This window comes from Meriones unguiculatus, chromosome 9, assembly GCF_030254825.1.
Source record: "Meriones unguiculatus strain TT.TT164.6M chromosome 9, Bangor_MerUng_6.1, whole genome shotgun sequence".
Lineage (NCBI taxonomy): Eukaryota > Metazoa > Chordata > Mammalia > Rodentia > Muridae > Meriones > Meriones unguiculatus.
In genome coordinates this window covers 2,200,882-2,218,173 of record NC_083357.1, presented here as the reverse complement: position 1 = coordinate 2,218,173, position 17,292 = coordinate 2,200,882, and the positions used below count along the sequence as shown (strand labels likewise).

The window sequence follows — 17,292 nt, the reverse complement described above, 5'->3', positions numbered from 1 at the left end:
TTACTTTTCTAATTGGGTTTCATTTAACAAGCATTTGTTATAGTACTGGTTACATGCACTATACTTCACAAATACACTGCAGCCTGGAATGTGTGCTTTAAAAGATGTGTGCGCAGTCTTCAGTCGCACAGAAGAGTCTGGCCAGTTCAGGAGAGAATTACTGTTAACTGCAGAAGGTTAATCTACACATTGGCCTCAGTTTTCTACAGTTTTTTTTTTCCAATACTTCCTTTAATCTAGTAACAACAGATTTTGTGATCAGTTTGAAAGGCAATTAATTTAAGTAACTTTGTCTTCTTAGTAACATAGTTCACCCTTTTACATTTTCTGCTCCAAATAGTTTAAACATGCTTCATAGGAAACAGTAGACAGTTACTCCATGAGGAAAATGTTCAAGACTTAGCTAAGAAAATAAGAAATATAGTTAGTTTCCTACTTTGCAGTACAGTGACTTTTTTTTTTTTAATCTGATTTTTGGTTTTTCGAGACAGGGTTTCTCTGTGTAGCCTTGGTTGTCTGTCCTGGACTTGCTTTGTGGCTTTGTAGATAGGCTGGCCTGGAACTCACCGAGATCTGCCTGCCTCTGCCTCCCAGAGTGCTGGGATTACAGGTGTGTGCCACCGCGCCTAGCTAGAAGGTGACTTTTAATAAAATCCTAATCATATCTTTTTTTCTTTGTGATGAAATCAATAAAGCATTTGAGCTGAGAAAGGTTAAAAAAAGACGGGTCACTTTATAGACAAGGTGTTTGAACACTCGTGTTCTTCCAGCTTGTCATAGGCGTGTGTGTGTGTGTGTTCTTTTTCCCCATGAATGCACATGCTCTGCCTTTCTGTTCACCAAGTAGCAAACTGGTGCTTGTGAATGAGTGCATGGCAGTCACTTTCACAGAGTGCATGGCAGAGCTTTCACAGTTGAAGTGTTCATGCTCCTGTCTCTTGTGCTGTGCCGTGATCCCATGACCTCCATAAAAACATAAAAAAGGAGAAAGAAAATAAGATTGTATGTTCCAAAGAAATTACAACCATATTTCTTGCTTTTTTTTTTTTTTTTTTTTTTAAGACAAGAGTTTCTCTGTGTAGCTCTGGCTGTCGTAGAACTTGCCCTGTAGACCAGGCTGGCCTTGAACTCCCAAAGATCCACCTGCCTCTGCCTCTGGAGTGCTGGGACTAAAGGTGTGTGCCACCACGACTGGCTCATATTTGCGTTTTTATTGTATTGTCACACAGCAAAGGAAAAGCTCACATCTTGTGACAAACGGACCTATATCATGTGAACAGCATTTGTGGGTGTGGCTGGTTTTTAATTTCTCTGTTGGGCATTTGATATTACTAGAATTGCTTATAAAAAGTTTTAAACCCAGAGACCTGTTAGGATGGTGTTACTGTTCATAGTTTGTGAGAAGTTCATTTTAGCAGTCTTTGTGATATTGTAGGAAGCTTTTAAGGTGTGCTTCTGTTTTTACTGACAGGTGCATCCCCTGTAAAGGTTCTCGGTTTCCTCCTACCCTTCCACGACCTGCTGTGGCTATATTATCCTTTAAGCTTCCTTACTGTCAGAGTACAACAGAGAAAGGCCAAATGGAGGTATGTGGGTGCCTTAATACTCTAAATTTGATAGTAAATACCCGTGACACAGACGATTCTAGATCGTCACAGTGCTGGTGTTGAATATTCCCACACCGTGGTTAAAGAAGTAATTCAGTAGACTCTGTTCCCAACGTCATCTGGGCGGTTGCTGCCACAGCTTCCAGGCCTTACTGCAAAGGCAATGTCGTGGCTGGGAAGGTTTTACCAGGGTTAGACCTTCCCAGTGGGTCAAGCAAGGCCTCTACACTGACCTTAAACCCTTTTGTCTTTAAAAGACGTTTGAAACCTTGCACTTACTTATGCTAGTTAAGAAGCACATCTTCTCCAGAACTAGTTTACCAAGTTCTCTGAGGACTGATCACAGGAAGGAAGGGTGCTGTACACCTACACAGAGCCACTTTTCACAAAGGCCAGAACATTAAGCCAAGTTGTAATAGCACACTGGAGTTAGAATTTTTCATTAAGCCTATAAAGGAAGGAGGGGTACAAAAACTATCTCATATTAAGGGAATGTTCAGTCTTATGCACTTTGATCCATTTTCCAGGAACAATTTTGGCATTCGGTTCTGTTTCACAACTACATTGATTATTTAGCTAAAAATGGGTATGATTATGAGGAGAGTGCTAAAACTCAAGCGGTAAAAGAGCAGCAGGAACTCCTAATGAAAATGTTTGCGGTGAGTAAAATATATTGAAAAATTAAATTTAAATATTGCCTTAGGTTGAAATTACTTTTTTTTGAACCAGGGTGTCTCTGTGTAGCCCTGCTGTCGTGGAACTTGATCTGTAGACCAGGCTGGCCTCAACTCACAGAGATCCACCTGCTTCTGCATCCCGAGTGACTAAGTCATGCACCACCATGCCCAGCCCTAGGTAGAATTTCTTAAATATGTATAAATAAAGACGAAATTCTACCTTCTGGGAGTCATAGATTTTTTTCTCTCTCTCTTAAAATATTTGCTATTTCCCTGTCGCTAAGACCGTAGGAGGGAGAGTAAGCTTTTCTGGTGCTGTGCTCACTCTCTGTGCTCTAGCAGGTGCTCCAGGTGACTAGCAAGTCTGAGAGCCGTTGTTGTGACCCCCCCACCCCCCGTCCACGCCACAGTGACTTGTAGAGCTCCAGGACTGGATAGTTTTAAGAAGGCCCTGGGGCTTTTGGGCTTCCCGGGCTTTTGTCATCACCAGTGGCCAGGTTCGGCGCCTGGTGTTCTTCTCTACACTTACCTTGGGAGCGCAGTCTCTTGAGGTTTGTTGTCCCCGTGGTAGTTTTTGTTTGTTGAAAGGAATGTATCCGTGTTTCTCTGGATGTGTACTGTTGACCTTTGAGGGGAGTGACGGTTTATTCATTCTAGCCACTGCAGGAACCACACTGCCCTCTGACTCACAGTTCCACCTTCAGTATAAGTGCTCCCTCTGAGCTTATCATACCAGCAATCTTGAGGAGGCTTGGGTGACTGTGTAGAGCGCATATGCTCATAGGTCAGGTGTGTAAATTACAAACTGCTCCTGCACCGTGAGTCACAAGACCGCCAGTGTCCCTCAGAGTGGAAAGAACTTTTTTTTGAGCTTGAGTTGTCATGTGACAAGTAGTCAAAATTCAAACCAAAGATAAAAGTCAGTATTTTCTAAGACACATTAAATGAATGTTCCTCCCCACTTCGATTTTAATGTTTGTTTTTACTCTATGAGTATTTGCCGGTGTGTGTGTGTGTGTGTGTGTGTGTGTGTGTGTGTGTGTGTGTGTGTACCATGTATGTGCCCAGTGGTCACGAAGGCCAGAAGAGGGTATTGAGCATTCTGGAAGTGGAATTCCAAACAGTTAGGAACCACTGTATGGGTGTTGGGAATAGAGCTGAGGCCCTCTCCAAGGGCAAATGTTCTTTGAAAGGCCTGGAATTAGCACAGGATACCCCAAGACCAAGTTCCCTGCACAAAGGAGATTTATTTGCCCCAGAGGGTCAAAGGGCAAGGAATAAAAGACAAAGACAGACAGAAGGTGAGAAGGAAAAAGGCACAAGGGAGAAGGTGTATCTGTCCTGGAGGGACAAAGGACCGCCACTGGGTAGAGGGGAGAGAGATGTGGCCCATAGGCAAATGGCAGTTTTTAAAGAGAAAAGGGACATTTGTTAGGATATATGATTATTTTTGACTGGGCGTGTTAATTAGGTGAGCCAAAGAGGGCTTCGATTGCTGGACTTGAATACTTTGATGGCTGGACCTCGGTAGTCAGCCTCAGGAGGAGCAAGTGGACACATAAGGGACGAGACCTTGAGGGCTTTAGGAGTGGGATCTATGGTTCAGCGAGGAGCAGGGATGGGGATACGTCTTCCTCCTAGAGCCATGTTTCCTATGCTCTGGCCTGCTAGAGCCCTTTATTCTTAGCCACTGAGCCGTTCTTCTTGCCCCCAAACACCCCTCATTTTAAATTATAGGCGTAAAAAATGCAAATGTTAACTTAGAAGTTGTATAGCTATTTCAAGTAGTTGAAGATTATAGACAACATCATACATGAAATTTAAGAATGTCTACTTCCCTTATCCATGTTTGCTTAGTAGCATTTGTTGGCCAGTTCTGAACGAAGTAGTAACTGGTTTTTGCTTTAATTTACTTTTTCTAGATTCCCTGCCCTATTGTGATAGGTGGCAGCTGGAAAAAAAATTTAGGAGAACTACATTTGAATTTTGAACAGCTGTCTTATTTTTCATGCAGTTAAAATCTGAAATATGTTATGTCTCATTGAATCTAAGCTACTGTTTGTAAATACGCCATCATTTTATTCATATAAGCCACTAAGAAATACTGCTGATCAAGCTAACCCATCATTAATTATAAGATACTTTTAAAGTTTATAGATATAAAAATGTACATTTTAGAGTCATTACAATAGTGTGCCAAGAAAGCGGTTTTTATTTTACTGGTCATGTCAGTTTTGTTTTAAAGTTTGACTGAACATGAATTGATTTTGATTCTCCCCTGATTAGCTTTCTTGTAAACTGGAACGAGAATTTCGCTGTGTGGAACTTGCTGATCTAATGACTCAAAATGCTGTGCATTTAGCTATTAAATACGCTTCTCGCTCTCGGAAATTAATATTGGCTCAAAAACTTAGTGAACTTGCTGCAGAAAAGGCAGCTGAATTGGCAGAAACCGAGACAGAAGAAGAACAAGAAGAGGATTTCAGGAAAAAACTGAATGCTGGGTAAAAGAACAAATAATTTTCCTTTACCCTCTTGAACATGAAGTTGGTGTGTACATTTGTTTCCTATGGTATAATACTATTACCCATCAGTTACAGTCATACCACTACCGAATGGAGTCAGCCACAAGTCAGAAATCAAGTTGAAGAAGACACCGAAGATCGAGAAGAGACTGTTTCAGAAGAAAAACCAGAGCGACATAACTATGGTGAGACACGTTTTTCAGAGCAATGAAAGATATGGAGGCTCAGCAGGTGATGGTACTTGCCATGCAGTGTTGACAGCCTAGGCTCCGCTTCAGAGCACACCTAGAGGTAGCGCACCTAAACTGACTCTGCAGAGCTGTCTTCTGACCTCTGTGTGCACAAGTGCCATCCCCAGCAGCAACAGTCACTCAGTAAAAGCTATCATTACTATCACCTTTTCCATTTTGGTTGGCTAAGAGAAATAGAATTCCCATATTTTTTTCACGGTATCTCTGCTGACTAGATGTTGTATATCAAGGATGACTTCATTTTCCTCACTTACATTGTTTTATTTATTTTAACTATAGGGCAGAAGTCGTTCCAAAGTGCAAATTCCTCGGATATGCCAGCTCTTAAACCAGGTGAGAAATGTCCATAAACTTGGAGCATAGAACAGAGGCTATATTCTGGTCAGTGGAGAATAGGTACCTGAGGGCATTCTCATGGAATGCTGACAGCAGAGACTAGAAGATGAATCAGCCAGGGAGTGGTGGACGGGAGCAGGAGCAGAGGAAACAGTACATGTGAAGACTGCAGAAAAAGAACCTAGGGGACAAAAGAGTTCTGTAGGCCTTGGAGGGACAGGCAGGAGGCAAATCTTATGGACTTTCTAGACTGTGTTAAGAATTGAATCTTCATTGTAAGGTCCCTGGGAGCCTGGAGATTCTAAGCAGAAACACAGCCATTGTACATGATGCTAAGGGGGAATGGACGTAAAACTACTAAAGCAGTCCAAATAAGACTAAATAGTTTTGCTTGGGCTAGAGTAGTAATAGTAGAAAGGAAAGGTAGGGTTGTTGAGGTCTTTTGAAGGTGAAGATGGTTTAGAATGAAGAACAGTATAGCATCAGAACCACTAGAGAGAAGCAAACAGGTTCATAGGAATGCTGATGAATTACCATTAGCTAAGTAGGCCACATACATAGTTAGGCATTTGCTTCAGGACCTCATGAAATAAATCTCAAGCCATTGGCATACATAGAGCACTTTATACCTACCATGGGCACTGGTGAGCGTGCAGAAGAGAGTTTGTAAAGCAAGAAGAAATGGGCCTCAGTTAAGAGGATTTCCAGCATTTAAGCCACAGGTACAGAAGAGAGGAAGCTCTGAAAGAGTGAAATCACAGGTCCAGGGAGAAAGGGTAAGTCTCTAAAAAAGTTAAGGGAGGGGGAAAGACTGAAGATTCTACTATATGCAAAGCCATTGAGGGGTCAAATACAGGGCCAGAAAGTAGCCATCACATTCGGTTACTTAGAAATGGGTTGGGGATTTCAACTATTGTGTAGGAGGGTTGGACATCATACCATAGTATGGAGAAATGTGTGGGCAAGGAGGAAGTAATAGTAATGTCACTGGCTTTTGAAAACTCTCGTAGGGGTTGTGAGAAAAGATGGTAGTTAGAAGTACCAAGAGCTTGGTTTGTTTTTGTTTTTAGGTTGAGAAACAGGCAAATGAAAAGGGATAAATGTCAGAAGATTGGGAGAGAGGCATCAGTAGGTTGTTTCCTTGACCAAGTGGGCATGGGTGTCCACATTCAAGGAATTACTAACCTTAGCACTACTGTTGCATGGCCGGGGGGAGAAGGGGTTTAATCACTGGTATGTTTCACAGCAGCAAGTTGGGACAGTTCCCACCTAACATTATTCTGTCTTGGAAGAAGAGAAGTGGTTATCTGTATTTGTTATTAGTTTTAAAGTTACATGGGGGCTGGGCATGGCAGGACACACCTTTAATATTAGTCCTAGAGAGGCAGAGGTAGGAGAATTTCTGTAAGTTTGAGGCCAGCCTGGTTTACATAGCAGATTCAGGGCAGTCATGTCCACATGACCCTGTCTCTTTGTTTTCACACGCTACAGGTTAAAATATTCTATGTAGTATTGTAAAAGTCAGAAGCTGTCATTGAAAAAACAAAAAAGCACTATTTGAGAGTTTTGGGTTTTTTTTGTAATAGGTCCAGTTTTCTCCAGCAGCCAAGGACGGGTAAACCCCTTCAAGGTAAGCAGCGATATTTTCTGTTGGCATATTACCCACACAAAGATGCTTTCAGATGACCAAATGCCCTCAGTAGACTCTGAGGGATTATGGCAGATCATCGTGAAGACAAAGGGGAGCTGCGGCAGTTCACATCTGCTGTCAGCATTTGTGCTTAGTTCTGAGTACCTTATGTTGATCGTTGTGACAGGTTCTTCCTGTCTGTCTTTGGGATGTGGTATTTGAGAGAATACGCTACAATTCAGCCTGTTTGGGCTGTACTCCATGAGTTCATTTCCGAAAGGGATACCACAATGGAGTTGCTGTCTTCTTCAAATATAACAGGCTCTTGTCTTCATAGGTACTCGTCAGTCCCAAAGAGCCAGCCACGTCAGTGAATTCAGCACGCTCAACTAACATCTTAGACAACATGAACAAATCATCCAGAAAGTCCACTTCCATCAATCGAGCAAATAATGAAAAATCTCCAGTTATAAAGCCTCTCATTCCCAAGCCAAGGGCTAAGCAGGTACTGCTTTGGTGAGCCTGTGAGTTCTGGGATAGATGAGGTGCCTGGTTTATCACTGCATATGTAGTAGGAGTGCGTTCCGTCTTGTTTTAGCCCCGAATCCCCTTTCTAGATATTTATATGTTTGCCCCTAGATTCACACATCTGTTTATTTTCATAGGCTTCTGCAGCATCCTATTTCCAGAAAAGAACTTCACAGGCCGATAAGACTGAGGAAGTAAAAGAAAATCCCAAAGAGTCATCATCTGAAACTCCAGCTGTGTGTCCTCAAAACTCTGAAAACCAAAGGTCAGTATAGAGAGAAATTTTGTGTTTAACATGCAATGTCTGACCAGGTGTGATGACATGCCTTGAATCCCAGGACTCAGGAAGCAGAGGCAGGTGGCTCTCTGAGTTCAAGGCCAGCCTGGTCCACAAAGAGTACCAGCACAGCCAGAGCTACATAGAGAGACCTTGTTCAAAAATAATTAAAATTAAAAATATATTTGTAAATACCTTTGTCATTCACTCGGGCTAATATCTAAGGTCTGTTCAGCTTCAGGTAGCATGTTGACTAAACGTGGGGATTAGCATGGGGATTCTGACATCGGACTGCTTCGCTGTTCAGTCTCAGCTCCTACTCTTCTTCCCTGTGTCACCTGAACTAGGTTGTTTCAGCTCTCTGAGCCTTGGTTGCCTGCTGTATTAGTTGAGATAGCAAATATTTCCAAATCATAGGGTTTTGCTACAAGGTAATGCACAATAGAGTATTTAGGATGCATGACAGCAAGTGCTCAGAAACTTCAGTATTTCCATTAAGCCTTCTCATGACCTAAACACAATTTGTGCAGAAGGTATAATAGGATCCAGTCAAATTTACGAGTGTGCTTTCTCCAGGCTTTCCCAAATAATGGTGCAGGAAAACCCAAGTCAGCGGTAAGTGGGTAAGGTGATGGGCAGGGGCTAAGAGAACCTGGCTAAGAGCCAGGCTTCAGATAGCTGCTTTACTACATGGCAAGAGCCTATGAATTCTGTCCCCTGGAGGAATTCTGTCAGGCCAGACGGGCTCAGAGAAGTTGTAGACCTAGAACCTGTGAACGCACAGGAGCTGAAAACACAGACTTCCTGAGTCTACACTGACAGCTGTAAGGCTAAGTGATGCTCCTGAACTGACCCTGCAAAGGGTTCTCCAGCTCACTGAGCCTGCAGTCTCCAGGCTGCTGAAAGTGACATAGATACTATCACCTCGTAGAGTTGTGTCTCCTTACTTTGTGTGCGTATTGAAAGGCTAATGGTTAGCTTCTAATTTTAAGTTATGTGGTACTTTAAATAATATATCCGTCATAAGTTTTTTCTTGTAATTATTACTGTAGGCCGAAGACTGGTTTCCAGATGTGGCTGGAAGAAAATAGAAGTCATATTTTGTCTGACAATCCTGATTTTTCAGATGAAGCAGACATAATAAAAGAGGGAATGATTCGGTTCAGAGTGTTGTCTGCTGAAGAGAGGAAGGTAAGGAGTACTATGCTGAGATGAGGTTGTGGATTTCCTCTGTTTGAAATGTTTCCTCGATATAAAATAAAGAACCTTTTTCTGTGGAATATTGAATACATTAAAAAAAAAATCCTGGTAAAGACAAAATTAGATGTATGGGTTTTAACAAGTGGACTCTGTGGTTCCCGAGTGCCTGATTTGAGAAGCCAGCTGTGTAAATGTGTGTCTATCTACTTACATTAGAATAATTCCTTTGGTGTTTTGGTCCAGCCTTTCATTAAAAAAAAAAAAAAATAGGATGGGTAGCTGGCTCGCCTCTGTCATGCTCAGGGAGGAAGGAATATCCTTCTATTGCAAGGGAAAGGAGTGTGCTGGTGTGCCAGTTACACCTCAGACTCCCTTTCCTCAGTTCAGTGTAGGCATCTCCCAGGGAAGGCATTGGCCTTAATGAATTGGTTTATGAGTAATAGGTATTGCATGATCTGGAAGCCAGAAAATGGCTAACCACTTCCAGCCTCATTTAGAACCTTTTTAGCATTTTTGGGTTTCTATAAAAATGGGCATGAATGAATTTGTTACAAAAGATCAAGAAATTTAACAAAGTTTGCAATTGGGTGCTTTTTGTTTTTTAACTTGGGGGAGTTTTGTATTTCTGCATATAGGATGTAGGGCTTTGTGAATGCTAGGCAAGCCCTCTTCCACTGAGCTATATTCTCATCCCATGATTATGGCTTCGGGGATTGTTCAGTTTTGTGGTGGGGCCTTACTCTGTAGCCCTGACTGGCCTGGAACTTACTGTGCAGATAAGGCTGGCCTCACACTCTGGGCAATCCTTTGGCCTCTGTCCACCCTCTTCCCCAACCCTCACGCCTGTGTACTGACCCCCATGTACCTTGTTGAGCCTAGTTGCTGGCTGCACTTTGTTTTAATTTTTAAACATGTGCATGCATGTGTATTTGCCTACATGTATACATGTGCATTATGTATGCCCAAGAGTCTATGGTTATTGTTTTGAGACAGGATCTAATTAAGTAGCCCAGGCTGCCCTTGAACTCTTGACAGTCCTGTCTCAGCCTCCCAAGTGTCCAGGATTACAAGTGCTCTGCACTATACCTATGTGGACGTGACCTTAGTGAGTTTGATTTCACCCTGATGATAAGCGAGGCTGAGTCTCTTCATGTAAGTTGGCCATGTGTGTGTATCCTAAGAATATTTGTTTAGAATCTATTGTGAATTAGTAACCTGATTGTTTGGGGATTTGCTATTGAGTTTTCAAAATTGCTTAACTATTATGGATCTCTGTCCCTAGTTCAGATGGTTAGTTTGCAAATATTTCCAAAGAATATGAAATCTAATCTGATACGATTAGAACCTTTAATGATAAACCTTTAATGATAAATTCAAGTGCTAGTTACTCTTCTCTATACAAGAAGATTACCCAAGAAAACAAGTAAACTGTTTTCATCCTGTATTTTCTTTGTGCATAAAAATCTCTTGACCTCTCACCCCACTGTTTTACAAAGGCATGGACTAACAAGGCCAAGGGAGAAACTGCTGGCAATGGAGCTGAAGCAAAGAAGCGAAAACATGTGGTCACTGAGGTTTGTGAGACAGAAAACCAGGAGGAAGCGGCCAAGGAGAATGTGGATCTGTGTAAGAAGCGAAAGTCGTTAGATCTTTCTACCAATGAGAAATTGTCAGCTTTTGCATTTAAACAGGAGTAAAGGAAGGAAGTGTCAAGAAATAGAGAAACTTGCTTGGCTTCTGGTAGATCCTAGACTTCTTTTAATCCTTAGGGAACGCATTATTATCCTCCTGTGTATTTAGAGATAGCTTTGTTTTCATAAGGCAGTGTGCAGCTCTGGTGGACTGCATGCCTTGTATGCACAAAGCCCTTGGTTCCATCCTTACTACTACAAAAGCAAAAAAAAGTAATGTAGTGATTTCCTGTGTCAGGAACACCACATGCAAGAGCTATCTTGCTGATTACTCTGCCTTTCATGGACAGCCCGTGTCATGATTGCACGGATACCAACGTGTCCCTGTGGAGACCATTTTTATTGTTTCTTTTATTTAAAAATCATTAAAAGCCTCGGTCTTAAGACTGCTACATATTGCATTACCTTCTAGGGCTTTTTTGCCTTTGTTTAGGTTTTGTAATAGAAGTGCCACAGCCATGGCTTCCCAAGTGAGATATCACAAACTACTTTCTTGTCAACTTGACCTCAGGACCATAGTTTTTAATATGGGCCCCAAAGTGTAAATAATCCTGTGAATGAGATATGTTATTTTGTGTGTTTGGGAAGTTTTTTAGGTATGGCTTTCTGTTATGTTTGTACAGCCTGGGTCTTTTGAATAAATAAAATTTTATCATTTGTATATTTGTCTCCATATACTTTTAACACTATCTTTATGTCCCACACTCTTCCACATCACTTTGCATGGTGGAGAAAGGCTGCGGGCCTTACTTTGAGGTTGTGGCTGTGTGAGCATCCATGATGCCCTTCTTATTGGCAGCAGCAATGTTTTGGTGAGAGTCTTTGAAGGCTTGATAAGACAGTAGTTGGGGAAAAGGGAAGTGTCTAACTGCTCTTTTACACAGGCACAGTTTAGTTGTTTTGTGCATTTTGCCCATTTGGAGTGGGGTGTGTGTGTGTGTGTGTGTGTGTGTGTCCGTCCATGTGTCCATGTCTGTGTGTGTCTATCAGGTCCATATGCCACAGCATGCATAATGAAGCTCAGAGGACAATGTTGGGTATCAGTTCTTGCCTTTGTATGAAGTGGACTCTCTTTGTTGTCTGCAACTGGCTTGTGAGTTTCTGGGGAATTCTCTTAACTTTGCCTCCCATCTCTGTAGGAGCCCTGGGATTACAGATGTGTGCTATGTTGCTATGTGCTCAGCATTATGTGTTCCAGAGACTCAAATTCAGGTCCTTAGGCTTGTATGGTAAGGGTTGTACCCACTGAGCCATCTTCTCGGCCCCACATTTCATCTATTCTACCCAGAGAACCAAAATATGGGTGCAATTAGTAAAGTGAGGTGACTCATAATCAGGAGTTGAAAGGAACCAAGTAAGTTGAGAGTTAGATGTACAGGAACTGAAGGATAGTTCTTATCCCCCAGTGATTAAGGCTTGGAAAGATACACTTCTGCTTTTTAAATCAGAGTGGTATTGAGATATGTCACAGCACAGTGGTTAGAGTATAGACTCCAAAGCCAGACTGCCAGGCTTGAAGACCCACTAACTACTTGCCAGCTAGATAACACTAGCATGCTCTAGCCTTCATCCCCTCACCTGTAACGTGAGTAATAGTGCCATAGGGCTGTGATGAAAATGAGAGAAAAGAACTTGTAGGTTTTATACAAATGTTAGCCCTTCTTACTGTGCTATTGCCGATTCCATCTTGCTCCTTCATGAGGTCTGATTCTGAATACACATGAACTATTTTCAATGTCAAGATTTTTTTTTCTTTTTTTGAGACAAGGTTTCTCTGTGTAGCCCTGGCTGTCCTGGAACTTGCTTTGTAGACCAGGCTGGCCTCAAACTCACTGAGATCTGCCTGCCTCTGCCTCCCAAGTGCTGGGACTAAAGGTGTGAGCACCGCCCACTTTACACTCTTTATAACTGAATTTTAATATCCAGACCACTCAATAAATGTGTTCCAGCTGTAGAGTACTGTTGAAAGAAGCCACACTAACGTACAGTGGCCTCAGGGGTAGAGCTGGCCACGTGGGGAGAACGCATGAGGCAGGGAAGGAGACGAGAGCCTGAGGGGTCTGTGTGAGTTTGAGATTATCCAGGGCTACATAATGAGACCCTGTCTCAAAAAAAAAAAAAAAAAAAAAAAAAAAAAGCAAATCCAAAAAAGCAAAGTATGGCGCTTTCCAGGCCTCTGCCTCCCCCTCCCCCACAATGAACTTTGTCAAAAACTCGGTCTATAATATTAACAATGATTGGGGAAATCTCTTAGGTATATGATCTTATAGTAAGAAATTACTAACTATAACTGGCTCACACACAGTATGTAGTGTAAACTCATGTTCCATATAGAAAATAACTCAACAACCAGCCATTTTAAAACAACACATGCCTAGAATTCAAGTGTGTCTTTGTGTCACAGAAGGCAGTAAGTGTGGATGATCCAATTTCTACAGATGATATTCTACAGGGAAAGATAATAGATAGACAGTAAATGCAGTATGAAACAGCCAGGAAAACCAATGCTTTAGAAAAATCTCTGCTGAGAATGACAAAAATAAAAAAAGGACAAATATAAATAAATGATCTATGAAAAAATTATTAGCTACAAATGGTACCAATAAAAATGGCTGGTAACGCTCAATTTGTAATCAACTACACAAGGCCACAGGTATTATGGGGTTGGTGTTCAACCCCAGTCTGTGTTGTGAAAGTACTTCATCATGCATGTTTAAAGTCAATAATTCAGAGACTGAAGTGAGGGAGAATAGTCTAGAAAACGAGGTAGGACTGGTTAGGTCACTGAGGAAGAAGGAATTACAACTATGGACAGTGTCCTCTCATATCCACTATTTCCAGCAGACTCAGAGTTTCAGACCTGCACTGCAGCCCATATACATATGAACCAATTCTTCCTCTTCGATAGATTCACCTTCTCTTAGATTTAAAGAATATAATTTCCAACCTTCCAGTGTATGAAAGCAAGTGAGTTCAGAGATTGTTAGTTTGTTAAACAAGCTGTCTTACCCTAGTGTAGTTAGATAGATCTATTATGTCATATATTGAAAGTGGCTGACAGGTGGAATCTTGTTTACAGTAGTTGGAAGATATTTTCTTCCCAATTGGAAAATGACCAAAGGCCAGCTGTGGTGGCACACACCTTTAATCCCAGCACTTGGGAGGCAGAAGCAGGTGGATCCCTGTGAGTTTGAGGACAGCCTGGTCTACAAAGTGAGTCCAGGACAGGCTACACAGAGAAACCCTGTCTCAAGAAACCAAAGAAAAGAAAATAAGCAAAGCATATGTGCCTTGTCCCTGCAGGGCTCTGGGGTACTGCCCTAAGAGCAGGGGAGGGGATAAATGAGAGACAAAAGGACACAGCGAAGCTGGGATCTGGTGCACTGGGCTGTGGTGGAGAAGCTGCAGGACTCTGGAAGCTCAATGTGTTTAGTGTATACAGTTGGGCAGGGAGGCAGGGTTAGTGCATACAGTTGGACAGGGAGGCAGGGTTAGCCAAACTAGGAACAGTCATAGGGGAACAGTCTTCGGGCCATAACTGTGAATGATGGGGGAGAAAGCTGCAGTGGACATTTTCTGCACCCACTATCAACATTTGCATTCACAAGGAGGCTTTACCATCCCTCTAAGCCCCACCCAGGGAAGGCTTTGCTACTCTCATGGGACTGGGTCATTGGTCCTTGACTTGGCTGGATTATGTTAACAAGACATCCACTCAGGACTTCACTCTTACAGATGTGCTCAGACATTGACTGGGACATACAGACGGCAAATAAACACCTGAAAAGATATGTAGTGACGTAGGGTTTCCTTCTTTCTTGCTTTCTTGCTTTCTTTCTTTTTTATATGGATGTAAGTTCTGGAGAGATGGCTCAGTGGTTGAAAGCACTTGGTGCTCTTGTGGAGGACCTGGGTTCAGTTCCCAGCACATACATCAGGCAGCTGGCAACTCCAGGGGATCCCATGCTTCCAACTGTACCAGCCATGTACACAGTGCACAGACATACATGTAGTCACACATACACATAAAGTAAATAAAACTTTTAATAAGAGAATATACATCTCTGTTCTTGAAGAATAGTATGAAGCAGATCAATGACAAAAAGGTTTGCCTGCTACCAGGCATGGTGGTGCACCCCTTTAATTTCAGCACTTAGGAGAAAGAGGCAGATGGATCTCTGTAAGGTCAAGACCAACATAGTCTGTGTAACAAATTCTAGGACAGCCAAGGCCATGTAGAGAGACCCTGTCTTGAAAAAACAACCAACCACACAAAAATGTTTTGACTACTGTTGTAAAAGGCAGCTGGCTTACCATTGATAGTTTTTCTAGAGGGAGGATATAAATATGGAACAGTAAGATAGGGACTCTGTGACATTTCCCTCTAAAACCAAATGTTACAGGAGCTGATAAAACATTGTAGCTGGGTGTATTAGACATAGGAAAAAACTTCAGCCCTGCATTGGAAAAGAAAACCCATACACATGCAATCCAATTAGCAAGTGAGCAAATGTGCACAGACAGCAAATGGGCAATGAGAAAATGTTCAAAAGTGTTTACCATTTCAGGGTGCCAATTAAAATTATAATGAGGTATCACTATATGTCTGTCAAGAGTAGCCAAAATGAAAAATAGGGATTAGGCAAACACTAGGGAAGATGGAGAAAAACTGAGTGCACTTGTTGCTGTTGGGAATGTACAGCTGTAGTCACAGCACAGTCTGGAGTCTCTTTCTACACTAGAGTAGGGCCGTGCACAGCGGTTAGCCCCTGAGCACCTGCACTGGGGCCGGAGGTTCTAGGTTGGTCAGCCTTATCTACACTGTCAGTGTGAGACTGGGTTGAGCTAGATGAGACCCTGTCTCAAAAACAACTGGGATTTTGGTAGCTTGCATGCCCAGCATATACAAAGCCCTGGGTTTGATTCTCAGCACCACATAAAGCCAGGTGTAGGTGCACACCTAAAATCCAAGCACTTGAGAGGAGACAAGATCAAAAACTCAAGGTCATCCTTGGCTACACAGCAATTCTGAGGGCAGCGCGGGCTCCATGAGACCTTGTGTCAAAAAACAAGCAAACAAACAGACCGATTACAGAACCCCAATAAAATGGCCTTGCCATGTAACTTAGCATTTTTCTTCTGTACTTATCCCAGAGAAATGAATTTTAATTTGTAAATTGTAATAGTCCCAAACTGAAAACTACCCCTGCTTTTTGACACAAGTAGTTATCTGAGTTGAAGGTATCTCAGTTGCAAAATGCCTCCGCCAGATTGGCCTGTGCATGTCTGTGGAGCATTTTCTTAACTATTGATGTCATGGGGCCCAGTCAGCAGTGCCATCCCTAGGCAGATTCCATCCCTTGGCTGTTGTGTTAGTTACTTTTCTGTTACTGTGAAGAGACTTTATGACCAAGGCAACATAATAAAAGAGTTTATTGGGGGCTCATACTTTCAGAGGGTTAAGAGTCCTTGACCATCGTGGCAGAAAGCATGGCAGCAGGCAGGCAAGCAGGCATGGCATAGTTGAGAACTCATATCTTGATCCACAAGCACGAGGGAGTCAGAGAGAGCTAACTGGAATCTTTTGAACGGTCGAAGTCCACCCCTAGTGGCACGTCTTCTCCAATAAGGCCACACCTCCTAATCCTTCCCAAACAGTTCCACCCACCGAGGACCAAGTATTGAAACATAAGCCGATGGGGGAGTGGAGATTCTCATTCCAACCACCACAGCTATATAAGAGAAGTAGCTGAGCAAGCTGAGAAGGGAACCAGTAAGCAGCTTTTCTCCCTGGTTTCTGCTTCAGCTCCTGCCTCCAGGTTTCTGCCTTAAATTTCTTCCTTGATGGTAGCCTGTAACCTTAAGTGACTTAGACCCTTTCCTCCACCAAGCTGCTTCTAGCCACAGTGTCTTACCACAGCAATGGAAAGCAAACTAGGGCACTATCTAAACATCCCTCAATGGAAAAAATGATAGCATTTACCTGCAATAGTAAACTGTGCAACAACAACAAAACTCAGAAAACACTCTCTGGGCAGTGGCAGCACACGCCTTTAATCCTTTGGGAGGCAGAGGCTGGCAGATCTGAGTTTGAGGCCAGCCTGGTCTACACAACAAGTTCAGGGCTACACAAAGAAACCTGTCTAAAACAAAAAACCCAAACAAACAAAAACTCTCTACACTTGGGGGGGGGGGCTCTAGTTGTGTAAGAGTCATGCTGAGGATGACTTCTAGGAGAAAGAGTAGCTGGGATGGCGTGCATCTAGTGAGAAGAAGCCCTAATGTGCCACTCTTAGCCCAGAGAGGAAAAGTTAGATTTCTTCTTTCAAGATTGTTTGTTTGTTTTTAATATATATTTTTAGATTTACTTATTTTATATGTGTGTTTTGCCTGCATGGATGTAGGTGCACCACTTGCATGTCTGCAGAGGTCAGAAGAGGACATTGAAATGGTTGTGAGCCACCACGTAGTTGTGGGCACTGACTCCTCGTCCTCTACAAGAACAAGTGCTTTTAACTGCCGAGCCATCTCTCTAGCACCTACACTCACTCAGTCCTATTGTATGTGTAT

General features: G+C 42.5%; 1 protein-coding gene across 1 annotated transcript in view; it reads left to right on the top strand.

The window, feature by feature from the left end:
• The window catches only part of Wdhd1 (WD repeat and HMG-box DNA binding protein 1), a 42,151-nt gene extending 30,768 nt beyond the window's left edge, over nt 1-11,383 (top strand). The window contains exons 16-25 of the mRNA XM_021641266.2: nt 1,472-1,586; nt 2,135-2,266; nt 4,571-4,788; nt 4,879-4,994; nt 5,340-5,393; nt 6,983-7,026; nt 7,364-7,531; nt 7,692-7,819; nt 8,884-9,022; nt 10,528-11,383. Coding sequence (XP_021496941.1) covers nt 1,472-1,586; nt 2,135-2,266; nt 4,571-4,788; nt 4,879-4,994; nt 5,340-5,393; nt 6,983-7,026; nt 7,364-7,531; nt 7,692-7,819; nt 8,884-9,022; nt 10,528-10,728 — 1,315 coding nt within the window. The 3' untranslated portion in view covers nt 10,729-11,383. The remainder of the gene's footprint in view (nt 1-1,471; nt 1,587-2,134; nt 2,267-4,570; nt 4,789-4,878; nt 4,995-5,339; nt 5,394-6,982; nt 7,027-7,363; nt 7,532-7,691; nt 7,820-8,883; nt 9,023-10,527) is intronic.
• Nucleotides 11,384-17,292: the final 5,909 nt, after the last annotated feature.